Raw genomic sequence first — 27,554 nt, forward strand, 5'->3', positions numbered from 1 at the left:
ACAAGGGAAGGCAGAGAGAATACTTAGGGCTAGATGAATAAATGGGCATGAAGGACACAAGGACAAATCAAAAGAGAGTTAAGAAGGAAGCTGGGCACCTTGAAGAAAGTCAAGTTTCCCATTGGTTTCAGTAAATGAAGGGAAAAAGCCTGGTTAATACTAATGAGGAAGTGATAATTAAAATTACTGGGAATGTTGGTATTCTTTTTTTTTTTTTTAATTAAGTAAGCTCCACACCCAGCATGGAGCCCAACACAGGGCTTGAACTCATGATCCTGAGATCAAGAACTAAGCCAAGATCAGGAGTTGAACACTTAATGAACTGAGCCACCCAGGTGCCTCTGTAGTCTTTTTTAACTCACAAAATTATAGGAACATATCCTCTATAATTTTTCTGTGCTATTCAATGTCCATGGGTTTGACTACACATTCGTTGACCATTTTAGAGAGTAATTTATTCAAGGAGGAACTCATAAAACATTAATAACAGGTTTTACTCAGTAGATACATACCAGTGAGTGAGAATATGCTTTTGCAACTACATTTTCCCCTCTCTTTCTCTCTCTCTCTCTCTCTCTTTACCTTATGTTTGTCAAGTAGTTGTTGAATTTCCTCTTTGGAGGACACAATGATTTTCTGGCCGCCTGCCATCTTCTCCTGTCCAGTCTCCAGCAGGTCAGCCAGATCTTGCAGGGCCCTTTCGTACTGACTCTTGAGTGCAAGATTCTGGTTCAGCCCACTCCGCCGGGAGCCAATGGTCATCATCAGTTCATCATACATGTCCTACAAAACAGAGACGGTGATACTCACTCTCAACTCATGTGGTGACTCTTCTCTGACAAGCATATTACCTACCAAGTCCATGACCCAACCAAGAACACGCCTTTGGGTATCTGACCAGTGGTGATACTCTCTGTGCAGAGCACTGCCTGTCTTTCTCATGAGTCTCTTTGAAAACTTCCTTTGAAAAAGATAAGCTAAATATTTATGATTCCAAAGGATATGCAGAAATACCGGCTAGAGATGAAATGAGGTAGGTTCGACAGCTCTCTTCTCAGGGTATCAACAGTCTATGGTAGGATATGGGGTTAAAATGTTGAAAAGTTGTTCATGTGCCTGAGGGAAATGTAAGTGCAAATTCTAATTTTCTCATGTAATTCTCATTTTTGTAATGTTCTTAACATTTACATAACTTTAGAGTAATTGACTAAAGTATCTTTCGCATTTGATCTGCTAAATAATGATCAGATTTTGGACTGTTCCCTAAATAAAGAGCTAGAGAAACAGACGAGTTTAATGTGAACGGAACGCTTTAAGATTTAAAAAGGCGCTGTTTTTGCCAAATGTGGTGGAGTAAATAAATAACTATTTAAACTGGAAAGACATTTTAGGAGATGATGATACACCAAACACAAAATTTATTTGAACCATATGGACCTGATTAATGTATCATATTAAGGTTTAGCAGGCCAGAATGGCTCAATCTGGAAAAGTTCAATTTTAATGCCCATTTACAACTATGAAGTTTGACTCTTCCACCTGACATTTAAGCACTGTTGGAAAACTGTCTAAGGGCAAAGTCGGGGCATTGGGCTCATGACATTGTGAAATGTTAGATAATGGAATGAGACAGTTAAAATGAAGCATGTTCTTTTTAAAATAAGACCTATTTTATTTTCTCAAAAGGAAGAACTTGTGACCCTGTGCTGGAGTTGCTATCCATCCCTCAATGGTTCTCTGTAACACAGAGAAAGCTTAACGTGTGTGTTTCACTGTACACAATTCTTTCTTATTCTTATTCTTATTTATTCTTTCTTATTTCAATTCTGTCAACTGCTAAAATTTGCTGGTTTAATATCTCAGTTCCTTCCTACCACCCCCATACTGGATTTTTGCCTTGCAGCCTGATCTAAGAAAACAAATTAACCCCAAATTATTTCCTACTCCTGAAGGATGCTGGGAAACCTATTTAGATTTCACCTACTTTCTCATTTATTTTGTTTCTGTTGGTCTGGTACTGAAACTGTGTCTCTCTTCCATTCAGACATGTATGAAAGATTACCTATACGTTTGAACACCGGAGAAAAACTACTTGCTAAAAAATATTAGCTTGAGCATTTTTTTCTTTAAAATACTTTTTTGAGGTACACTACAATACAGGGTAGATATCCATCTTTTAACTTTTCCAGGTCGGAGTGATAATTATTATATTTTTTAGAGTAGAAAATAATATGGCACAACTAGAGGTATATATACCACAATGCTTAACAACTGGATTAATAATAAAGTAAATGTCAGACAAAAAATCTTAGAAGTTTGAGAATACAATTTATTTTATCACATTAAACCTGGTAAAAGTTCCAGAAAATTTTCTAAATGTTGTTTGGAATAAAGACTAGGACCCAAATGACATGAATTTTATAGAAAAAACAAGACAAAACAAGAAAATACAGAGAATAATTTTTCCTTGACTTCCAGTTAGGATGTGTCATGGAAGCTGAATGTTGCTGGTAGAAAACCGTACCTGAAGTTTGGACAGTTCCTGCATGGATGGCTGCTCAATCTGCAACTTGTCCCCACGCTTTTTTAATTCGATGATTCCTGCATCCAATTCCTTTAGCCCATCTTCAGCCTCTTGTATTGCCTATGTAAGATTTATGATATTTCGTCAAAACTCCCATAAACAATTTCCCACACGAAATGTGATTATTGTGTCTATTTGCTCTTTCCACATTAAACAGTTTCAATGCCTACAAAAGGAGTCATTTTAATATAGCATAAAAACCCTGACCATCTAGTATACAGAAAAGAGAAGGAGGCCCTTTATTATACCACAGTCAGCTACCTCACAGGTAAGGAAGTAGGAGGGACTTCTCGTGGAGGGTTGAGAGGACAATGGCTTCCTTAGCCAAATATGGGAATTCGTAAATAACAACACCTGAAAAAGAAGCATGGCCTAGGACATGGTTAGAAAAGGCATTGGCCTAAGATTTTCTAGGGGAAGACATTCTTGTTTCCTGAGATGCATCTCGAGCATCTTTGGAGAGAGATTCAGTGAGGCAAGAGGAAAATATGTCACAACATGGTCAGGGAAAGCTCACTCTTTGTTTAGTAGAAAAGCAAGCAATCAACAACTATTAAAGTGGCTGCTGGCACTAAGCCTCATCTTCCCAGTGTGAGTTCTGTAAAAGGAGAACAAGCTCTCACCCTGGCCTTCAAAGAGCTTACAGTCTGGTTAGGAAACCAGAGTAAACAGAGCAAAACAAAACAAGGGTAAATCCAATCAGGTACTCAACTTGATGCAACTCACCCCTGTTATAGGGGCCTGGAGAAGAGAGACAATGGTGGATTTTAGAGCAGTCTAAGTAGACTTTTGGAAGAAACACAACCTCAGTTGCCCTGAAGGATGAGAAGAATATGGACTCCAGATGGCAGATGAAACACATGTGTCTTATTTTCTCCTTCCTGAATCACCACTACAACCACAGTAAACATTCTGTTTGCTTGTTTTTTGGTGCCCCCCCCCCAACCCATAAATCTACAAGGACAAAGAAACAGGAAAGAAGGCCACACCAACAAAATTTCGAAAGCTGAAATTCAGAAGGATACAGGATAACTGACTTAAAAATCTGAGAAAGCTGAATCCTAAGCTCATGGGAGATCTACATCACTAAACTTACAGCAATAGGAGTCTCTGGCACTCTGGGTGGGTGGGATGGGGCCCCAAATAAGGATAGTTGGTAAAAAGCTGCTTAAAGAGCAGTGAAATTTCCAGAGCCTCTTCCTCACTCCATGTTGCCCTTTTCCTTCTCTAGGAAAGATGGGGAGTTTATTTTCTAGAGAAGGTAAAACAGATAGTCTCTGGACTGAGGGGCGCTAGACATAGTTGCGGGTCTGAGTACTTGACTGAAAACAGGGGATACATGACCAAATGCCCACAGAATGCTAAATGTGGGAGCCCCCACATCTTCTAAGGTATTGCAGCCTGACCTCTAGTCTCAGACAGGAAAGGAGAGAAAATGTAGAAAGACCAATAGATAAATCTAAACACTGGACACAAGGATTCTCCAACAAATAGCCCACACAGCCCAATGTTCAGTAAATCTTAAAACCATCAAGCCACATCCATACACAAAGTTCCCATTCGGCTGTTTAGTTCTCCATCCTAAATGTGAACAGACAACAAAAGAATTTCCGTAATCTCAGAAAAGCCGCCTACATGAAAGATGGAGACTAAAATAAACAAAAGCAGGCTGAAGGGAAACAGACTATACAGGAAATATAAAACTTTGGCCAAAAAATCATTAACATATCTAGAAAGATTACAAAAGATAATGCATCTATTAGAAAAAGAACAGAATACTACAAAAAAAGGATCACTCAGAGAACTAAAACGAGCTCGGGGAAAATGAAACAGATGAGAGCAGAAATAAAAATTCAGTAGGAAAGTTGAGAGTTGAAATCAAGAAAGTCTTCCAAAAAATGGAGCAGACTGTCTCTTAATAAAAAAATTAGAAGACTGGACCAGGATATCCAACATCTGCCTAAAAAGAGTTCCAGAAAAAGACAGATAAAATGGAGGAATGAAAAATACTAAATCATTAGACAATCTTCCAAAATGGAAAGATGAGAGCTGCCAAAAAAAAAAAAAAAATAGCCTACTGAACTTCCAGCCCAGTGGATAAAACCAACACTTCACAAGGTGTGTCACTGTGAAATTTCAGACCAGTGAGACACCTCTGGGAATTAGAATGATTTTAGATTCTTCAAGCCAACACCAAGTTGAAAAAGCCAAGTTGAAAAAAATGAGGTGCCCCAAAACTCTATAGAAAACTGATTTCCAGCCAAGAATTTTATAGTGAGTCAAGTTATCAATAAAGTGTGAACACAGTATACGAAATTTTTCAGATTGGCAAAATATTAAAAAATACATCTAACATGCATCCTTTCTTGTAAGAATATGTACTAACAAAACAAGGAAGCAATGTAATAAAGACAGGCTTGAGACTCAGAAAAGAGAAGATCCAACAGAAGGAGAAGTGATGGAAATTCTCAGAACAGTGGTAAAGGGAGGTCCCTGAAGTCAGCTGTGCACCAGGCTTGTGGGGACAAGTCTGTTCTAGATGAAAATGACATGGCTCAAAAGATCAATATATTGAGAGGTATCATCCTCATGTCTCCTGCTATTATTATCTTTTTAACCCAAGTTGGGTAGGGGTGGAATTAGCACTTTTTTTTTTTTTTTGGTGTTTTCCATTTATTCAAAGAAATAGTCTAGCTATTTATTTTTATCTGTGGGATTCACTTTAGTGATACTGGTCAATAATTAGTAAAAATTTTACTTGTGATCATACATATCCTATATTTCACATTAGAAATTCAAGGCAAACCATTACTATAGCTGCTGATCTCTTTTTTGGAATCAGGTACGTTAAAAGCCAAAAAAAAAAAAAAGTAAAAATAAAAAAGAAGTTCCTTTCAAGTAGAAGATACAACATAGAAGATTGCTTTTTAATTTGGGGGAATGAGGGATTTGTTTTAAAAAGCAGATGGAATTATGGTCAAGAAAAATAGACATTCACATATAATTTTTTTTACAGATTTTATTTATTTATTTGACAGAGAGAGAGAGACAGCCAGTGAGAGAGGGAACACAAGCAGGGGGAGTGGGAGAGGGAGAAGCAGGCTCCCAGCGGAAGAGCCCGACATGGGGCTCGATCCCAGAACTCCAGGATCACGCCCTGAGCCAAAGGTAGACGCTTAACCACTGAGCAACCCAGACGCCCCCACATTCACACATAATTTTGCAAATTATTTTAGATGATCTCCGCAGATGGATGGATAGACAGACAGATCTAGATTTCTATTTGGAGAAATATTTCAGGGGGTTTCTATTACAGGTGATTCTCTATGGTCTACTCATAGAACCCGTCGAGGTCTACTGAAATTGGGTTAGAAAATTCTATTAAAACACATACTTTTCATAACTACTTAGTTTGGGAAACAGGAGACATTATGTGTAACATCCTCCCCATTTCTTCTCTCCTCCCTGTTTCAGTGACATCACACAAGTTAGAATTCTCATTCCTTCCCCTCAGTGCAGCTACATGAAGCCTCTTGAGGCATATCCTGCTTCCTGACCTGGCACAGTCATGTCCACCACCCAGAAGCAGGGCCTGGCACTGACACCTGTTCTCGCCTTCAAACATCCCCAGTGAGTCTGCACTGCTGGGGGTCCCCAAGGTGTGTGCAAGTACCTGAGTGTATGAGATTGTTTGTGAGGACAAAACACTGTATCTTTCCTTTACATTCAACCACCTTCTTCTGAATTTTCATTTGTGTATATGCTTTGTAACACAGTACCTGTTTACAATTCATAAATAGGTAAATATACATAACTTGTGGTGTGTGCTTATTTTTTAAACTAATGAGGTATGCCAATGATATGGTTTAGAGATCACTGGTTTGTAGCATAAAGTCCAAATTCTCTGACATTCAGAAGGCTCTACAAGTTGCCTCGAATATACTCATCCAAACTTACTTCCTCTCAATTGTTTTCATTCATCACAAGTTCAGCCAAATAGGATAACTTGCTTTTCTCTGGAAGTGCTCTGAATTGTCTACCATTTATGCCTTTGTTCATGTTGTCCTCTTGACTTGGATAGCTTTCTTCCCAGTCTCTGTGTGTCCAAACTTCTCAGTCTGGTTCCAATTTTCCTTTACAAAATTTCCCCGGATACTACCCTTGCTGGAGGCAGCCGGCCCCCTTCTGAATGTCTGAGTGCTTTATCTGTATTGCCCCAGAACAGTCAGACTGTCTGTCCTATGTCACTGAGGCTCCTGTCTAATCCCAGTATTAGGTGGCAAACCTCTTCAGGTCATCATCTGTCACTGACACCTTACCTACGTCCTAGTTCCTAGTTCCTAGTTCCGTACAGAAGGAAGTGACAGAGTCCATGTCACCTGGCCAGTCACTCAAACCTGGCACTTAAAGACAAAATGTATGACCAACAAGAATGCTATAGAAAACCATTCATTTTTTGTAGAATATCTGAAATCTCCCAGCAAATCAGATCTACGCTATGCATTTGCTCTTCCGGAAAAAGGCAGCTGTAAATACCTCTATTTGTTCTGCCACAGGCTGTTCAAACACGTTCGCCAGTTTCTGCAGAATGATGTATTTGTTGTCAGCCAGCGATGTACACAGCACCTTCAGATCATTCTAAAGAGGAAAGCAATAGGAAGACTTAATATCTGTAACCGGGAATTCGAAAGGGTGGTAAATATAACACACATTCTTAGAAATAACATATCGGTGTAGGAATTTAATGTCCAGAAGAAACAATACTGTCCTGGGGGAAGGAGAAAGGAAGTGGGGACAATTTAAGTGTTATAACTGACTTTTGAAGAATTTGTTACACGAAGCATTTCCAACCCAATACAAATGGTGACGAAGTATACAAATAAAAGGCAACACTAGTCACCCTCATCTTCTTGGTAGGCTTGAAATAGATGTGCACATTTAAACACTGCCGTGGAAATATCACACTAATGACTTCTATTTAGTGAAACAACCTACAGCTGCTACCCTTATCTGGGAAAAAATATGATTATTTTATTTTATTTCAAAATTTTAAAATATTTTTTACTTTACAGATAAGTCCAAACTTTATTTAAAATGACATCTTAAATTTAATGAAAAAATGTGATTCTTAGGAAGAATATAATTTCTTTTCTCCTCTCTCCCCTCATTCCCTCTCTCTCACACTTCCGTTTTTCTATTTTCAGAGAATTTGTCCAAGCTTATAAAAAGCCACCCAGAAGTGTAGAAAATAAATTTTATCCATGATGACCAAAGACATATGAAGAGATAATACAAAAAGACCTTAGCAAAGCCTTTTGTTCATAAAGATTACTCACTTAAAAGTCCAAATATATTTATATTGAGTTATATTTATACAAAAAGAAGTTAACTATCAGAATTTTGGTCCTGAGTTCTACAGGGAATAAGGAACTGGAGCAAAATCTAAATAATTCCTAGTTTTTCCTCCTAAAATGTCAGCAAACATATACGATAGTCTGGTTGTTCAGCAGAGGCTGAAGTTTGACTCATCACATCCTCTTCTCCAGGGGCTGATGATATATATACAAGGACACATCATCAAGATGCAAAAATCTGACTATCTACAAGGAGAAAGATAATCACACCAAGGAAGAAAAAAACATCTTTAAGGATGTGTGCCAACCTTATAACACAAAATGCAAGGCTAGAAAACAAACCAGTGAGTGGATTATGCAGTAAAAAGAAAAAGAAAAAAAAATGCACATGAACATTAGAGAAAAGCATGCGATCCAAAGAGGCAATAACTGTCACTAACCAAAATCCAAACCAGTCTGCAAGCCTCGTGGCGGATTCACTAGGAAATTGTTGTAACAGTCCTGGCAAATGACGCCAAAAGCAAGGTTTTTGCTTATGAATTATAGCAATGTTTGTATTATTCAACCGTGCTTAGGGTGAGGCCATGTGGGCCATTAGAACGATGACATATTTATCTGTTTGTGTGCCTAGGAAAAGATGTTTCCCATTCATTTGAACAGATTCAAAAGAAAAAGTCTCTATTAGAGACATATATTTAGAACAACAGTAATTCAGTTCATCTAAATGAGTAGATCAGTCTAAATAATATATCATGGGTGAGAAATGAAGATTATGGGGGCGCCTGGCTGGCTCAGTTGGAAGAGCATGTGACTTCTGATCTCAGGGTCATGAGTTTGGTATAGAGATTACTTAAATAAATAAATAAACTAAAAAAAAAAAGAAATGAAGATTACAGATATATTTCCTGTACATCATCTTTATATTTTTAATAACATATTTTCTGTCTTAATTATATTCTACTCAAGGTAACAGAAAACAGAGTTCACATTTCTCAAGGCCTCACTAATTACTGGAAGGGACCAGCCAAGAAGGCACTAAAGCCAAGAATATGATTGATTTAAAAATTACTAAATAAGAGACTTTAAGAGGTGTTAGTAACCATATGGGTGTTGGTACTTTTTTAAAACTTTAAAAAAAAGATTTTATATATTTATTTGAGAGAGACAGAGAAACAGAGAGGACGTGCATGTGCACAAGCACGAACAGGGGGAGGGGCAGAAGGAGAGGGAGAGGGACAAGCAAATTCCCCACTGAGTGGGGAGCCTGAAGTGGGGCTTGATCCCAGGACCCCGAGATCATGACCTGAACTGAAGTCAGACGCTTAATGGACCGAGCCACTCAGGTGCTCCATGGATGTTGGTATTTTCTTAAAAATGAAAATCCAAAGGTTTTAACTGCTTTTCGTTACTGCACGTGTGACACAGCAAGATAATTAGGGCGTGTCTATATTACACACATATCAGAAATCACAAGTTTTATCCTGTAGTCACTGGCATTGCTTGTAGGACATAAAGAGGCAGGGCTCTTGCTTTTTGAGAAACAGGTACATAAAAGGTTTCAAGTTTTCAAATCCTCTGTGCTGCCTCACTCATTTAATAAAGAATTCTTTCATTTTTTTCAGTTTTTAAATAACTTAAAATACTCAATTATAAAAATGTCCAGTAAATTTATTTGGGATTAAGTCTATAGGTAAAAACTTTTTTAATAGAATAATTGATGATTAACTTGCTGTGATTCCATGGAGATAATATATATTTACATATCATCAACACATTCTTCCAGATTGTCTGTTGGGTCTAGGGTAAGGTTAACAGTCTGGCAAAAGCTAATACTCAAAAGTTAAATGGAAAACAAAGGCATACCGTCCCATTAACTACTGAGCACGGACAGCATACCAGGTGCTTGGTACAAAGTAAAATAATGGTTTGTGACTTGACCTTTAATTATATTAACATTGGAACTCTTTCTTTCAATTAAATTGGAACACAAACATTTTGAAATGTCAGTTGTTCGTGAGCTGGCCACCAACAAGTAGAAACTTGTTGGCAGAAGAAAAATAGAGAACATGATTTAAAGAGAATTTCATGATTATATGTTCTTCTCTTGGTCCTCTACAGAAAATCAGTTCCAGAGTATTCATGCTTAGTTCATATTTTAATCTGACTGGCTATAATTACTAATAAAAATTTTAAAGTACTGAAGACACTAGCATAGTAATGCAATTTGTAAAGGGAACTATGCTTCCAAGTGACACACACATTTGCACTTTTAACTCCCCTCATTTATGGCTGATAGACCTACCAGCATGCTGTTAAAACTCAGTGCATTACTTTACTCAAGGTGCATTTTAGAGTAATGAAACAAGTTTCCATAAACTGCACAACAGTTTAGCTGATTTTAGACAGATAGTGTATACGTGGGCATGCAATCAGATCTTGCATCCAAAACAAAATACCCAAATAAGCAAGCCCAGTTTTTCTGATTCCAAGTGAAATGTGCTTTCCTCTCTATGAACTATGCAACATAATTTATACAAATGCAAATATCTAGTCCAGGTCATTCCTTGAAGCCATAGTCTTGCATACCCAAATGTCTACTGTGACTATTCACCTGAGTATCTTTGTTCTACAGCATATCTTTGTCCAGACAGTGACTCAGCCTTGCCCATTGGTCAAGGGCACTGCTCTGCACCAGTCCTGTCAGCCCGAGTCCCTGGACTTCCCCAGCAGTGCCCTTTTATCTCATTCTCCATATCTAAACCACACACAAACAAGCTCCTTTGATTCTGTTTTCAAAATACATCTTGAAGAGGTCTACTATTCTCCATGTCCCCTGTTAGCACCCTAATGATATAAAATATAAAAATATTCTTTGAGTCAAATCCTGGCTCCAGTTTCTTGAGGGTTGAGTAATCTTAGAGAAGTAATTTAATCTTTATATCGGTTTCAGATTCTGTATATGTTATAACAAATACTACTATTAATAGTAACAACAATAATAAAACTAAGTGCTTACTATGTTTCAGACACTGTTCAAAATATTTTACACATTTTTATTAATTTTATCCTCAAAAAACCCCACAAGACCATTAGGATGGGTGTGATTTAATAGTCAAGGACGCTAAGGCTTAGAGAAGCAGCTAAGGGTATATAGCAGTAGGGGACAAAACCAGAATTTGAACCCAGGAGGGTTCATTTTAGAGACTTCTTAATTTTTGCTCTTCTGACTTTGCGAAATGAATATCAGAACAATGCTTAGCTGAGAGGTATGTTGTGAAGATTAAAGACAATAATATAGGTGAAAATTCTTCATGAATAAAAAAAGGATACAAAAATTGGTCTTATAATTTTACTTTGTAGTTTTAAGGATACAAATTACTGAAAGGCAGTGATGATTTGTCCCTCTAGGTGAATATCTAGAAAATTCCACGTTTCTTGGCTGATGCTACATTTCACATTTTAACAGTAATTTTTTTACAAATCAAAATTTTATATAAACTCTTGGCCCTAATTACGTTTTATCTATTTTACAAATCTTATACTTTTGTTAAAAATAAAATTCAATTAGGAGTTCCTGGGCGACTCAGTCCGTTAAGTGTGTAACTCTTGATCTCAGCTCAGGTCATGATCTCAGGGTCATGAGATTGAGCCCCCCATCAGGCTCTGCACTGGGCGTGGAGCCTGCTTAAGATTCTCTCTCTCCCTTTGTCCCTCCCCCCCATCTCTCTCTCTCCCCTCTCTCTCAAACAAACGAACAAATAAATAAATCTCAGTTAAAACTTAAATATTCTCAAAAGGTGCTTTTTATTAGGAATGGAAATCAACCCAAAGTTTATCAGTGGCTTTTGCATTTGCTAAAGTTTGTAGTCAAAAGAAAAGATTCATAAGCAGATAATTTTTCAGCTGCCAGTGGAACTCTAGTTCTAGGGCTAAAAGGAAATAAATCTGAGGAGTTAGAATTGGGAAGTAGTTCCATAATTTTTTTTTTTTAAGATTGATTGATTGATTTAGAGAGTGAATGACAGGGGATGGGGGGGGTGGCAGAGGGAAAGAGAGAATCCCAAGTAGACTCTGTACTGAGTACAGAGCCTAAAGTGGGGCTCAATCTCACGACCTGAGATCATGACCTGAGCTGAAATCAAGAATCAGATGCTCAATTGACTAAGCCATCCAGGTACCCCAACGCTATACATTTTTAATGCAGGCAGAGGTAGGCCATAGTCACTTTCAATGGCCCCTGGTTCTGTGTTGCGGCACTTCCTGCATATTTCTTTGGTCATATATTTTAAATAAACATTGGTCTTATGTTTTAAATTCCAATTATCAATTGAAAATTATAATATAGTCCTATGATTTATTGGTTGAATTTAAAATTCTATTCAGCCCTTAGTTTGCTTGATTGGTTTTCTCAAACCTCCATTTCTAGGAATGTAAACCTCTTAGTTTCCTAATCCTAGGGTTCTATTCCCTTGTTTTTCCATAATGTTCTTGCTTTTGTTGTACATTTGAAAAAAAAAAATAGGTCTCTATCGTACCTCAAAAAGATATCCTGCTTATTACTGAATATAGCTAGAGAATGGTCAACCATCTCTTGATGTCTTACCTGGAAATTTAGTATTTGCTGAAGTCTTTCCTTCATCTGATGACAGCGTTGATTTACTACTGAGTCTAGCAAGGACAACCTGCCCAAAAGACAACCCAAAGTGTCTTCAATGACATCTCGGTTATCACCATTCTCTGGAAATGCTTGGGAAAACAAGTTCCTGTTCTTATCCATTTCTTCAGACATTTCCTTAATATCTTTAGCAAGAGTCTAGAGTTGATAAAAGAGAAAGCACATTTCAATGCTTAGATCTATGAATCTATATACAAATTAAGTCATTTCCTCAGAGAAAGTCTACTGTATCTCTCTTACTATTCAGTGGTAATTATACCTAAGGCAAGCTGACCCACTTCCACTGCTACAAATATTAGGCAAGTTGCTGTTGGAGAGATTTTTCTCAGAAATTCTACATCATTAGCTAATAATAATATGTATTTGGTGAAAAGTAAGATTTGTAAAGGGATATTTAGAAACTCATACACTATTTTTTAGCCTATGTTTCATATGTAGAAAATTTGCAATACACAACAAGTTTCTACAAAGAGTCCTCTATTTTTTTCTTCTTCCTACATACACAAGATAGAGAATAAAAATGCAAAACATGAGTATCCCTGGGAGCTTTTCATATTAGGCAGTACTCTTTTGTATTATGCAGTTTGGAAATATACGTAATTTGTACTTTATTAGAACCGTTCTATGTTTGACTTTCCTTATACATTAATTATCCAACACCAAAATTTCAAGTGCTTTGTAATATCACATTCTCACAGACACCAGCTGCCAAACTTACCTCTTGGTTGAAGAGGCAAGCTTCCGTTTCTTCTGGTAAAAGTGCTGTGGCAACAAATAAACGTTCCTCAACGTCATCCAACCATGTAGAGGTAGCTGAGACCCCATCATATAACTTCTGTTCCAAGTGAATGTTCTGCCTCTTTGTCCCCCCACCCTGAGAAAAAGGGGGGGGCATAGAATTAATTATAATGCTTTGAAGGATCAAAGAAAAATGATGAGATGGGATGAGATGTCAGGGTCCAATGGCTCTGCCTTTCAGGGCTAATCACTAGTGTTGGGTCTCAACCGTTCATGCCCAGAGGTGGAACAACTTCATGGAGACCAAGATCCACGAGCAAGCCAAAAGTGCAGCTCTACCTGGGATGAAACCTCCTCAAAGGCCTGGTTCAATCCGTCCAGCAAAGATGTCACTGCAGATTTGTCTTGGGTCTGCCCATCCCCTTTGTACAGTGGCACACCAGATAGGAGACGATTCGGCCTGCTGTAGAGCTGTAGGCAAACAGGGGCACTTATTGAAGAGCATATATACTATGTTTAGGTTTCATCATTTAGAACTGCACATTGAAGCAGATGCTGGAAAACCTGTCCTTATAAAAACCTCTTCTAGAGAAATATGACCTCTTTGACATACCACATTCACCAAGCATGGTGACCTCAGCAATGGCAATGTTTCCACTGATGGACTTAAAAACAAAAACAAAAACAAAGTGGTGGGGAAAATGCCTGAAATCTATCACAGCCTTTCTTTCAACTTTTCTTGGTTTTAAACTACCCATGATGAAATATCCATCCTAGATACCAGATCTAGACTAATCCCTATGCTTTCTTCATTCATTTAACCTCCCCTAAACTCTTGTAGGCACACACAATGCCTGATAAGGACCATGATATCGCTTAGCTCTCAAACTTTTGAGTGATGTTTCCAATCAAATTCAGTTCCTATAATTTATAGAATGTCTCATTCTCACCTTGCTTCTCAGGCTGATCACTCACTATCCTCTAAACATGCCCGACTCATCTCCCCCTGTAGCTAGAGCATCCATCACACAGCACCTCTTTAAAATCCACTTCCTTAAATTCCACACCTACTACAATGCTTTCTATTTTTTTACTTCTGCTTCCTTTTTAACTCCTGCTTACAGAGCCTACCACGGTTATTTAATTTCTCAGAAATGTATAAACTATTTCCTTGGTTGGCTTACAGGTTCCTAGGAGTGGGAGCCATCCATATTTCATCCTCAGGCTAGATGACCTAGTGAACTTTAGGTCAAAAATAAGTGCTTGTTTTTATACTTGAGACAGCTAATGTATCCAGTATATAAAACTGTCAGTAAGGTAGTATGAAAAAGGAGGGGCTCTGGAGTTGGACAAACCTGCACTCAAATCCTAGCTCTGCTTCTTCTTAGTCACAAGACCCTGAGAAATCATCTAGTCTCTCCAAGGCTTAGTTTATAGATCTACAAAGTAGAGATAATGTCACCCTCACCACAGTGTTGTTAGAAATTACACCCGGAACACAAAATATGTTCACTAAATGATCATCTCCTTTCTTCTGCGGAACTCTGGTGGCCACACTGTTCCTTCCTCCCCTTTTCTCTCACCTCTTCACATCAAAGAGAAGAAAACCACCTAGGAGCCACTTTGTACAAATGACCAGTGACTATGGAGAGAAAGGACTCAAATGCTAAAAAAAGGCCATACAATAAAGAACATTCAATGCTTTCCATTTCCAATTCCAAAGGGCAATGAGATATGGACCTGAACCTAAACTTTAACAGTCCAGGGATCATGGGGGAATGTCAGTGGCAGCAGGCAGGGCTCCTGTGGTAGGCTTACATGGAGGATGTTGGGGTGACAGCACAGCACTGACAGAAAATATAGCTCTCCGAGACAAGAGTGGGTCACGGACGAGACAGCCAGGAAGTCTGCAATGCTGGATGAACCATGCAGATGCTTTAGGTTGGATGGACAAAAGGTGGAATCCAGGGGTTGGGCATTTAACAAATGGAGAGTAGGAAGCAACAAGCAAATGCCTTGGATTTATCTGACTTGGGATAGTCAGAGAAGACCACAGTCCATGATTTAGGACTGTAAATATCCCTTATAGTCAAAGGAATGGGGAATAGCAGAACATGAACGTAAGCTAGCGGTCAAGTCCAGGAGGTTCACATCAGAAATCAAGAATTCAGGCTAGGAGTCTGAGAAACGTCTGATCAGGGATGTGAAGAAGGACTAACTCCAACAGGGTGGAAGTCCACGCAAAAGTTTAAGGTGGAAAAGGATTCTGGGATAACGACTTCCAAGAATGGAATGCTCTAAGCTTCCCAGGGCTGCTGCTGGTGGCTATTCATGTGGACAGTGATAAAGAAGGCTCCTGGCCAGAACAGTAGAGGAGTGAGAAAGGGTGGCTTGACATAAGAGTTTGTAAAATGAGACAGACACGCATGGCTCCAGAGCACACAGAGAAGGGGACACATTGTGACCTTCAGACTATCTTCTTTTCAGGTAGTCCAGGCAAGCTGTATCCACTTTATAATGCCTGCTTTGTTGGCTCCTGCCTTTCCCTCCACAGATGCACTCCAGTTACTGATACCCTTTCACTTCTGGGTTCAGCCTTTCCCAGCGCTGAAGCTAGTCCTAGTCAGATCAGTGAGAATAGCAGCTTCCTCAGATCCACAGTAAAGGACCTAGACTTCACTTTGATAATACTACTGTCACAGAATGGCCCAGATGAGCACTGTGGGCCCAGGACCCAGGATTAGACTTCTAGCTTCAAAATCCTGCTGCGCCACAGCGTGGTAAACATCGCAGGCCTGCCTGGGTTCCCACCTCATGCACTAACTCTTTATGGGGTCGAGTCCTCTGACTCTCAAATGTTCTCTGGCTTCCGCTTACAGTGAACTAATAGTTATTATCTACCTGGAACCTTCTGTTGCTATAGTCAATTCCACTGGATTTGGCTTGCTTTGTGGAAACAGGTCCAACCTCACACAGTACTTGCCTAACTAGGGACCAAGGCTACAGATTGGCCAGTAATCATTCTAGCTGACCACTGGCTTCCCCTTCCTTTTAGATCCACTGAGGTCCCAACCTGTTTCTCATTAAGATCTTCTGAAACTATTAAGTACTGGAAATAGCAGTGGAAAATAAGATAACTTGAAAATTTAACTTCTAGAAAGTAACTAAATTTGTTGAATTTCTCTTGTCCTAGATGTGTATATCCTTGACTTGAAACCTTAATTTTTAAGGTTGTGAAAAAAAAGGGGGTCTCTAATTTAAGGGTTCATGCTAATGGGTCATCAGATATTAATCATCTCTGAGGAAAAGAGTACCTAGAAATCAAATAAATTTACACATATAAATATATAATTATTAAGGGAAACATGAAACATGCTTGTTAAGAAAAATATAAGATGAATAATTTCCTTTATGTCTTATTTTAGAATTGATAATGAAATTATATATTAGTGCACAGTTAATATTCCATTAGCATAAGCTATACATCTTTTATATTAGCTAATATATAAAATCAAAATGTTTGGATACCACTTGCTCTTGTTCCTGTTCCAGAACATTCTGTAGTAGCTTCTGCTTGGTACTAAATTCTTGATGTAGGCTTTCCCATTTCATTCTCATCTGGTCTTCAGCAGCTGATTTCTCCCCTTCCATCCCCAACTCCTGGGATAACACATCAGGTTTTTCGCTATTAGAAGAATAAATAATCTAAGTTTACAATGTGTGCAAAAAGGTGTTAAGTTCTAGGTAACTTACTGTATGTACTAGATCTGGCCTCTAAAATTGGAACTAGATCATTTTAGTCATTAGCTTGCACTTTAAAACTATCAATTAGAATAGAAATTTTGAGACTAACCATAAACAAATACATTCTTAACTTATACTATAATTGAACTATGAACACAATAAGAATTTAACAATTCACTGAAAATAACTCAGTATTAAAGATAAAAAAATAACTAACATTTAGAATCAGAAAGTGTACAATTAGACTAATGTCCTTTGACAAACAGCCCACAGAATAATTAAAAAACCCTAAAAATGTCAGTTAGTCTATCAGGAGTTTTTATCCTGAGTCCAAAGAAAATGCTACAGACAAGGTTTCAGGACATTGGAACAGAAGTACAGAGGGTGGAAGGAAGGCACTGAGTATCATCCTTATTAAGGCAGCAGGGTGTCATCAAAGATGACAGCTTTGTGGGTGAGACAGGTCTGGGTTGGAATCTCTGCTCCAGGATATTAGATTTGTGACTTTGCGTAATTTGCTTCAATTCGCTCATCTTCAATTATCTCATCTTCACGATGAAGATAGTATCTATCTTGCAGAAGTATAAGAATTTAGAGAAGATATGCACAATGCCTAGAACCCTACCAGGAACATAATAGCCACTTGATAAATGGGTCCTAACAATAAGAGTCTGGGGGACCTGAATTCCAACAGGTCCTAGTTTGTCTGGAGTTTTAGAGACCTAACGAGAGGCGCGCCTGGGTGGCTCAGTTGGTTTAGCGTCTGTCTTCAGCTCACGTCATGCTCTCATGAGTCCTGGGGTGGAGCCCTGGCACATAGGGCTCCCTGCTCAATGGGGAGTCTGCTTCTCCCTCTCCCTCTACCACCTACCCACCCTGTTTGTGCTCTCTCTCTCTCTCATGCTCTCTCTCTAAATAAATAAAATATTTTTAAAAAAGACCTAACTAGAACTATGTCATCTGAAAGACATACTAGGCTGTAATTAATATTTCAACAGAACTTTTGCTTAAGTGAAAAAAAAAATAACAAGTTCATTGGCAGGATAATACTATACACTACCCTAAAGTCTACTCTTCTCAGAGTACGTATTGAATACAATAGTTTCTTTAGGTAAGTCTGTTGAAGTAAGCCTTTAAAAATTATTTATAAGGCTATAATGCAGGATATTCTACTTCTAGGAAACAACTTAGAGAATCTCCCCAACCTGCACCCTTAGAGACACACAAGAAGGTTAATGTCAACAACTCTAGTAATAGCAAAAAAAAAGAAGTGGGAGCAAGATAAATGCTCATCAATTAAAAAAATGGGTGAACAAGCTATTGTCACAAGATAAAATATAATTAAGCAGTTAAAATGAAAGAACTAGATTTATATGTATCAACATGGATTGGTTTTAAAAAGTAATATTGAGTGAAAAAGTGCTAAAATCATGTTGAGATCTCTAATTTTGTTTGTCATGTTAGTCTCCGGAGTTTTCTGTGTGTGTTTTTTTTTTAATCTTTTTAAATAAAAAAGTTTTAAAGTTCTTATGAAATTAAATTTCTTTATTGTGATGTCCTTTGTAATGGTGGACATAGCACATCATTTTTAACTCATTTATGTTTGCATAACAGTTTAGTATAAAACCAGGGGATAAGCTTCATCACTGACACATAGAAAATGCCAGCAGCAAATCAATCTTAAATGAGAACAAAACCTTTTATTTCCCATGAAAAATATTCTTTCCCTTTGATGTTTATATCAGTTAATGTCCAACTGAGTTTCTTTATCTATCCTTCAACCCTTCTATACATCACAGAGTACTTATTCTTTGTGTATTAAATTTGTACTCTTGAAGCAAATCATGCCCCTCCCGCAGGGGTTTTCTTACACAAACTACTTCATATTTATTAGTCTTAGAAATCAGCTAATTAGTTAGAGTCTGAATACAAGGTTTTTTCCCCTAGCAATGCCATTCTGTTTTTTTTAAAAGATATATATATTCTTTTGGCTTCTAGATATTGCTTATTTTATATTTGTTTGGCTTATTTACTTGATGCTTGAAAGGCATGGTTGAACTGTAATCAAACAGATTTACAGGTGACTTTTCTAAAGATTTTGTACAAAAATTTTAAAATTTGTGAAATTTATAAAGCAATCTTTAAAGTGAATATTGTGTTAAAAAAAGGCCGTATTGCACTGCGAATTTCTCTTTAAAATATTTTTGTATTTGAAACAGCAATTTATAGTTGTTTGTCTTTCATCTGGGTCCTTTCCAAAGCTAAAGGCCAAGGAAAGAAAAATATCATGGCAAGAAAGTTGCAGAAGATTCCTACTGCTGCTTTTTGTGACTATTCATATGATGAGGAGGCAATGTGTGAATGGGTTCTTTGTAAAAACAGAGTTTGGCAAAAATATTCAGAAAATTGTGAAGGATGAATAAATGTTTTAGAAGAATTGGAGACAGAATAGAAAATGAAAAGCGAAGGGCAGGTCTTGACTCAGAGTCGGCATGGAAGGAACAGCGTTTCTCACGTTGCGTTCATACAGACACACATATTTACGGCCTTATCTTTATTTGTAAGTATGATGGACAATCAGGATTTTGAAAATTCCTTTATATTTCAACACAATTTTACAGTTTTAAGATTATTTTATCTTTTTAAAAGATTTTTATTTTATTTATTTATTTGACAGAGAGAGAGAGAGATAGCAAGAGAGGGAACACAAGCAGGGGGAATGGGAGAGGGAGAAGCAGGCTCCCCGTTGAGCAGGGAGCCTGATGCAGGACTTGATCCCAGGACCCTGGGATCATGACCTGAGCCAAAGGCAGACGCTTAACAACGGAGCCACCCAGGCACCCCAGTTTTAAGGTTATTTTAATGGAATTCCTGACTACTGATGTAGTCAGTAGTAGTTTTCATTTGTATTCTTTTAAATTGATATTTACTAATTTTGTCAATATTTCTTTTTGTTTCATTTTTCTTTTCTTGAATGACATCCTAATTTCTATATATTTTGTCATAATACGTCTATCTCAATTGCCTTGCAGTTTGGTTTCTATCATTTTGCACTTGAAATTCTTAAATACAGATGTGTGTGTGTGTGTGTGTGTGTGTGTGTGTGTGTGTATGTATATATATATATATAGTCAACACTGATGTTGTATGTCAGCAGCATTTCATAAGCATCGATTAAACTGCAAAAAGATAAAAGTCTCCAAAGTTAGCTTTAAAAAAAAAAATTGCATTTATTTATTTGAGAGAGAGCGGGCAAGAGAGAGCACTAGCAGGGGGGTAGAGGGAGAGGGAAAAGTAGGCTCCCCCGCTGAGCAGGGAGCCTGAAGAGGGGCTCGATCCTAGGACCCTGAGATCATGACCTGAGCCCAAGGTGGGCGCTTAACCAACTGAACCACCCAGATGCCCCAAAAGTTGGCTTTGATAATCTACACTGTATAGTCTGGTTCTTATCCACACATATACTATACCTACAATTTTATATCACACTTCTATTTAGTATCACATATACATTTCCTGCTATAGTTATATAATTTTTTTGTTAAGATTATATATGCATAAAATTTTTCTTAAGCTTTTTTATACTAACAGGCATTTCCACCTTTTCTATTATTTGGTATTATAAATAATATTTATATTTAAATCATTAAATCATTTATATTTAAATCATTAAATCATTTAAATCATTTAGTCATCTCCATAGCATGTATTTCCTCCTTCGGTTATTTCCTCCAAGAAATGTTCGGAATTGACAACCCTGGAGTCAGTGGAGTTAAAGCTATTTACCGTATCATGGTTGCCGAAGGATACTACTAAATCACAATCTTTACAATGCATGAGGACAGAGGTTTCACTGAAACTTTTTTTTTTCAGTGTTTTGGAGTTCAAAGTTTTCCTACATATCCTCTCAGCTGCACCCACCACTTTCATAACCCTTCTGAGATGGAGGTGGTCCATTACTGCTGTAATCCTAGAGATGAGCAAACTGCGGCTCAGGGCTGAGCTCCTTTTCCATGCCGACTGATGTAGAAATGGAGTAAAACCCAGACCTGACTCAAAATACCAGGAAACTTCAACCCTGCTGTGGTTCCTTTTCTGTTCTGCCTTTTAAGTCAGAATCTCCAACTTGAAAATTCTCCAACTTCCTTCATTTTTATTTTAACACTTTACTCCACTGTGTACGAGGCTTTCCGTCTCCATTCCAAACCAGTTCTTGAAACTGAATGACGTTACATGTAGAAATTATAGACAGACATCATCAAGAAAAATCAAGACATTGAGTGGGCACATACGTTTATTTTTCTGAGTGATGTTAGGGGTAGATAAGCTCATTTTGCGGGGAAGATGCTTTGCAGTTAGATATAATCACTCGGAAACACAGTGGAATGTGTTTAGAATGCATTTCTTATTTGATTCTAAAAAATGAACTCATAAGCATCTTCTTTGGACAGATACGCTCAGCATACCAGGGAGAGGGCGAACAAGTCAGCCATCAGCCCTCATAATTACTAGCTATACTCGTGCTGCACAAGAAATGCTCAAAAATGCAAGTAAATTTAATATAATAAAGTGAAAACAAAAATGATTAAGTTCTCGCAGATGTTTAAAATAAAATTTCGAGTGAGACGTTTACATTTCTTCAAACCAGAGCAAGTTGGAAGAAAGTGTTTTGAAACATACCCAGCTCCACCAGGGGTCTCTGCAGCTGAGTGCTGGGTGAGAATTTCCTCCCCGCGACTGGCTACTGACCGCAGGAGGCTCTTCTGCTCGGCTAATTCCTGTTCCAACTCCTGCTCAAGGAAAAGCAGAAATAAAAACATGTGTTACTTTGTGATTATTGCCTACAATCATGGTTTTATGTCTAGAAAATTCTCAGAGAACTCCTGTAGTAAGTTTCTAAGTTCGGACATTGCATAAAAGGTGTGGTTTAGGTAAACGCGCAGTCATGTCTCCAAAGTACTCTATACCTTTCTTTGGCTTTTATAAAAGAGATCTCTGAAAAATCTTGGAAAAAATTAATGGAAAAAAAAAAATTCTGCTGGGCAATGGTGCCCTCAAGTGGTACACAATGCACTTTCACTTCTCAAAATCAATATTGCCTGTTCCAGCTGAGATAAAACCTTGAGGACAGCAGCTCTCTTGAATTCCCCACTTGCTTGATAAGTTGGACAATCAACAGATTTGGTTTACTTTTTCACTCTCTGTGAAAAACGCCTTTTCTGTTTGAGAAAATAAAATTTTTTAATATGCCCCATACATAAAGCTAAGGTATCAGTGAGAAATCATTCTTATTCATCAAAGCTCATTTATTTCCCTAGGGCAATAATTTTTCATTCTTTCTTGTGATGGTATCTACTTAAAAGTGAAAAATAAATTTCATTTTTAATAAGTTTTTTTTAAAAACATGTAACTCAGGCTTTTCACCAATTCTCAAAGGCCTTCCTGAGGTTGTTTATTCTCTAAAATAGGCTCGAATTGGGGCACCTTAGGAAACAGAGTAGGTGATCTTCGTAAGGCAGATTACAATTGAGTCGTGCTATTTGTAAATCTGAACACCAGCCTTTCTTAAAGAACGGACTTTAAAATGACCAATCATTCCAGGGGTCATAAGAAAGTACACTGAAGCAGTTAGCCAGGTCTTGTTTCTGTCCAAAGAGAAGATAAAGGGGCACTCTGTATTTAGTACAGAAGTCACTTGTCCACCTAAAACGTCTCTCTCAAGGTGTTTGTATGGCTGGTCTGCCGGCTATGGAGAGGTCAGAAATGCTTTACTTTTTGTTGCTGCAGGCTGCTCTGTCGCTGGTGGGCCCACGTGGTCCGTGCTTGGGCCAGCCAGTCCTGGACCCCGGGGCTCTGGCTGGCAGTTAGGTCGGCATGGCTCTCCTCCTTCTCTTGCGCTGTGCCCTGCTTTTAATGAGGCAGAAATCAGAGTCATACTACCCATAGAAAAACCTTAACCGAATGGAGTGAAGGCGACTTTGGTGTGGTCTGTATAATGACACCAAAGTAGATACATTTGGACATGAAACCAGACTAAAAAAAAAAAAAATGGTAACACAAAACCCATCGAATTTATGGTATTTGCAGAAAGGAGAACAATAAATAGATGATTATACTCAAATATTTGACGGGGAAACTGTCTACTTAGAGGCTAGGCTTTTTTAGCTGACTGATGTGGTCACCAGATATTCCAGAACTTTTTCCATGAGAATATAACTCTAGATCTCACTTCCCCTACTATCACCACCCAAACCAGACCTCACTGTCATCCGTTGCCACTGCTGGTGTGGATAATGTCTGGCTATAGGAGAAAGACAAGAGAAATGACTCATTACCTAGGCAGGAGTTTTTTCATTCTGCTTGATTTTTCTGAGGGAATTTGAAAGGCCCTCTGGTACTGCGTATCAGAATGGAATTAGTTCAGAATGAAAGCCCTTCTTTCATACGTGTATATATATGAATAAAATACACAATAAATTACACAATCTTAAGATAACTCATTCACTAAATACTTTTTAAATCAGCATCCTATGTCAGCCACCGCTCTAGGCATATTCTGCCAAGAAGCCAGACAAGAGCCCTGCTGCGGAGACAGACAATAAACAAACAAGATAAGCTGAGATAAGAGCCCTAAAGAACCGAAGACTAGATGATGGGAGAGAAAGTGAAGGGAAAGGTTTTCTAGGCTGGTCCGGAATGCCTCTGGAGAGCAGCCAACTGTATTGCGCACATATTACGCACTGGATGATGAGAAACCGCCTGCCTGGCATAGACATAGGTGGAGGGCCCTCCAGGCAGAGGGAACGGTTGGAGCAGAGGCCATGAGGGGAGAGAAAGGGGGCATCTCAAAGAAAGCTGCAGCAGTGAGGGGGCCAGTGTGGCTACAGCATAGGGCAGAGAGGAGGGACAGTTTGTAGGAGCTTCCACAGAGGAGGAGGTCCTGCTCCTTAGCCCCAGGGTGGCTACTCCCCAGTCCTCTGGTTCTTCCTTGCCACATCTGACCACGGAATGGGATACAGATACCGCAGGTCATCCAGCCTGATTGCCCACAAGGACCCTTCTCTTCCTCTTATTTTCAGATTTTTATACTAACTCTTCAGGGGAATAAATAGGGTCTAGATACCCTTCTGTCTTACTCATTAGAGTCTCATGATTAAACTGCAAAATGTCGGAGATAATGTGGAGATCATGAACTTTGCCACATTGTTATCAGTGCTTTAAGTACAGTGAACTGAAGGAAACTGTGAAACCTACAGGTAATACTATACACAATCCTCTCCCAGAGTCAGAGCCACCTTAGCTCACAGGTAACTTCCTTTGCTTTAAGATGACCCAGCTTCCCAACAAGAGAAAAAGGCTTATCTAGAACAATGGGGATGCCACCGTTCTAAAGTATGCCACTGGAATTTCACAGGACCTTCCAAATGGGTGACAAGTGACACCCAGTTCAGTATATTCCCCACTCCTCCAGGAATGCTGCTTACAGATAAGCAGTGGTTTTCCTGCAGGTGGGAGGTATGGGGTGAGTGGGCACTCTTCAGCCCTGAAGCCCATACATTTCTGCACGAAACAGTTTCTCTCCCATCTGAGAATGCACCATCTACCCAACATAAACTCTGAAAGATCGTGGCTCTTCTGGTAAGGATGAAACAGCAGGTCCAAAGAGACCTGCAGAGAACGACGCCAAGGAAGGCAGCGTACAAGGTTGAAAATTGTCCCCGGTAGGAGCTGCCCCAGCTGACAAAATGGTGGCCATGGCCATGACCTGCTGTTTTTTGTGGAATCCAGTCACTTCCCCTCTGCTTTGCTATTCAGTAAAGGTTTGTTTTCAGAGCCTAGCCTAGAGACTCATGTGGTAACTTCTCAGGGACACCACCTTATTCTTCTACGCAGGTTACTATTGTCCAATTGAGAGCTTTCTTCCCTCCACCCCCACCCCCCAAATTCCTCACACCAAATTTGTGCTTGGAAAAATAACAATGGAAATGTTAGATCTTAGGAACAGCTTAACTACTTTTACGCGCACAGACACATATTCAGAATCTAAGACTTAAAATCTAAGACGAGTCATATTTCACTAATTGAATCCACAGCTTTAGAGAAACAAAAATTAAGTAGCATCAAAAGCAGATGTTTAGTTTGTATTTTCTATGTGGTTAGGTCCCATTTTTCAGCTAGTAAATTTTTCTTTGACAGATTTAGTCATTTCGAAACGTAAGACTTGGACCACAGGAAACGAAAAATGATTAAGAATCCAGTTCAAATTTCATTCCATTTCCCCTGGGGATGAGAAGGCACTGATCCAAGGAATAGAATAATGGTAATTACATTCTAGTAGGTCTGATAACCGTTTTCTCTCCTACCTAGGAGACAGGAAGTAAGGCAGCTTTGGTCCCCAGAGTTCCCCAAGGGTGGGGCTACATAAGCTGTTTATTTTGGAAATACTAGAACAGTAACCACTTTTGCCAGGAACATTCTTTGGAAGATTAGTGAGGATTGGAAATGCTAAACATTAAATAAAACATTTCTTTATAAAGCATCTCATTATTTATATAGGGCTGTGTTCCTTCAAAGGATGATAATGTGTGAAAATGACCTAAACCTTTTATGAGGAAAGATGCCATGTAATTCAAGAGATCAGTATTACATGCCCGTATGTCTGTGTCCCTTCACAAAGAGGAGTGTCTTGGGCGGGTGGGGGGGGGGGGGACTAAAGGGATTGGTTATTCTTTGATACATACAGAAGTCCAATTAGTTAAAAAAGATGGCCGTGATAGATAGGACCATTTTGTAGGCAAGCAGCACTGAGAAATGGTGTGCTTATGGCCATACAAGACTTAGGAAGGGGCTCCAGCTCTCCTGAGTCATGCAAACCCCAAGTGAAGGCTACAACCTCACTGACATCTACATTCAGTGGAAGCTTTTTTCCCCTAATCAACGTTAGTTAATTTCAGAGCAACTCTGAATTTTTTTTACATGAAGGTAAATGACCCTTTTTATGGTAATAATAATGTAAACAGGGCTCCTTTTATTCCGATATTTCCAATATTATTGGAAAAATAATCTCTTCAAATAGCTCTAATCACAAAAAAAAAAAAAAGAAAATCAATACTTTATATGCTGGAAACTCATCAGATGAAAGATGAGGGAATTTATAGATATTTTAAAAATAAACAAGGATCAGTTTCAATTCAGTGAAACACTACCACATTTTCCAGTATTTACACTTTTTACAACAGTATCCTCAGGAAATCCTTCCACTTGTGGGCAGAGTCAGGATTTTACTCCATTTGAAGAATCCCTGTGGCCATGGGCAGGATCTGCTGGGTGTGAGCACCACAAGCTGTCGGAGAGCTCAGCCCAGCCAACCCTGACCCAATCTCAGACCTAACCTTCCAGCATGTCAGGAGTTCCTTTCCCCCCAAAGAATGTGGTTTGCAAACAGCTGGTTGTTGTTGTTAAGTTATTATAGTCATTGCTATTTGAGCACTTCCTTGTGAGCATTACTTGCATTAAAATCCTCAGGATTTTAAAAAGTTGAATACTATTAATATCCCTATTTTACAGATGAGAGAACTGATTACTTGGCCTCAAGTTCCAGGATCTTGCCCCAGGTCACCTAGTTAACAACCTGTGGTACAGCAGGATGGGGAGACTTTAGGATAGCCATTGCAAAGTGATGGTCCAAGAACCTAGTTTGACCTCTGTTTGGCACACAAATTATTTTAAAATTTTAGAATCAAGTGGCAATGTTTTTAAAATTGGGAGATTTTTAGATATAAATCCAAACGTCCCTTCTCTGGAAGTCCCAGCAATGCTGCCTGTAAATTCTCATATGACAATAGTTGGAGCTGAGGAACAGCTGCTTGACATGACACCAGCTTGCCAAGGTCCTGCCTGGGCTTGCTTCCCTCATTTATATGCCTGTACCAGGCCCTGAGGTCTTGGAATCTGTGCCCTCACCCCTTCACCCCCACCCCTCAAATCTCCTTGTAATCCTGACCTTGCCACCTGCGTATCAGGTTGCCCCCTCCCTTCCTACTTGCCCTAAGAGATAGGGCACAAGTGCAGCTTTCTTTTTTATTATTATTATTATGTTCAATTAGCCAACATATAGTACATCATTAGTTTTTGATGTAGTGTTCAACAACTGCAGCTTTCTAAATAACTATTCCAGATGTGAAACCTTGAAGTCTTTCCCTTTGATTTGGTTTCTTTCTTTCTTTTTTAAAAAAGATTTTATTTATTTATTCGAGAGAGAGAGAGAGCAAGCAAGAAAGAGAGAGAAGGAGCAGGGGGACGGGCAGAGGGAGAGGGAGAAGCAGACTCCCCCCTAAGCAGAAAGCCTGTCACAGGGCTCCATCCCAGGACCCCAGGATCATGACCTGAGCCCAGGGCAGACACTTAACCAACGGAGCCACCCAGGCGCCCCTGATTTGGTTTCTTTAGAGATAAGGTTCAT

General features: G+C 38.7%; 1 protein-coding gene across 12 annotated transcripts in view; it reads right to left on the bottom strand.

The window, feature by feature from the left end:
- The window catches only part of SYNE1 (spectrin repeat containing nuclear envelope protein 1), a 443,290-nt gene that overhangs the window by 103,087 nt on the left and 312,649 nt on the right, over window positions 1-27,554 (bottom strand). For 10 of the 12 annotated variants that reach the window (XM_045805371.2, XM_045805374.2, XM_045805377.2 and 7 more), the window contains 9 exons: window positions 22,865-22,999; window positions 21,773-21,882; window positions 16,880-17,036; window positions 13,691-13,822; window positions 13,332-13,487; window positions 12,542-12,751; window positions 7,121-7,222; window positions 2,525-2,644; window positions 583-783 (listed from right to left, as the gene is read on the bottom strand). In XM_045805371.2, the coding sequence (XP_045661327.2) occupies window positions 583-783; window positions 2,525-2,644; window positions 7,121-7,222; window positions 12,542-12,751; window positions 13,332-13,487; window positions 13,691-13,822; window positions 16,880-17,036; window positions 21,773-21,882; window positions 22,865-22,999 (1,323 nt within the window). The remainder of the gene's footprint in view (window positions 1-582; window positions 784-2,524; window positions 2,645-7,120; window positions 7,223-12,541; window positions 12,752-13,331; window positions 13,488-13,690; window positions 13,823-16,879; window positions 17,037-21,772; window positions 21,883-22,864; window positions 23,000-27,554) is intronic. The other 2 variants (XM_045805373.2, XM_045805370.2) reach the window with 1 other exon arrangement.

This window comes from Ursus americanus, chromosome 11, assembly GCF_024610735.1.
Source record: "Ursus americanus isolate L20-20 chromosome 11, mUrsAme1.1.p, whole genome shotgun sequence".
Taxonomy (NCBI): Eukaryota; Metazoa; Chordata; class Mammalia; order Carnivora; family Ursidae; genus Ursus; species Ursus americanus.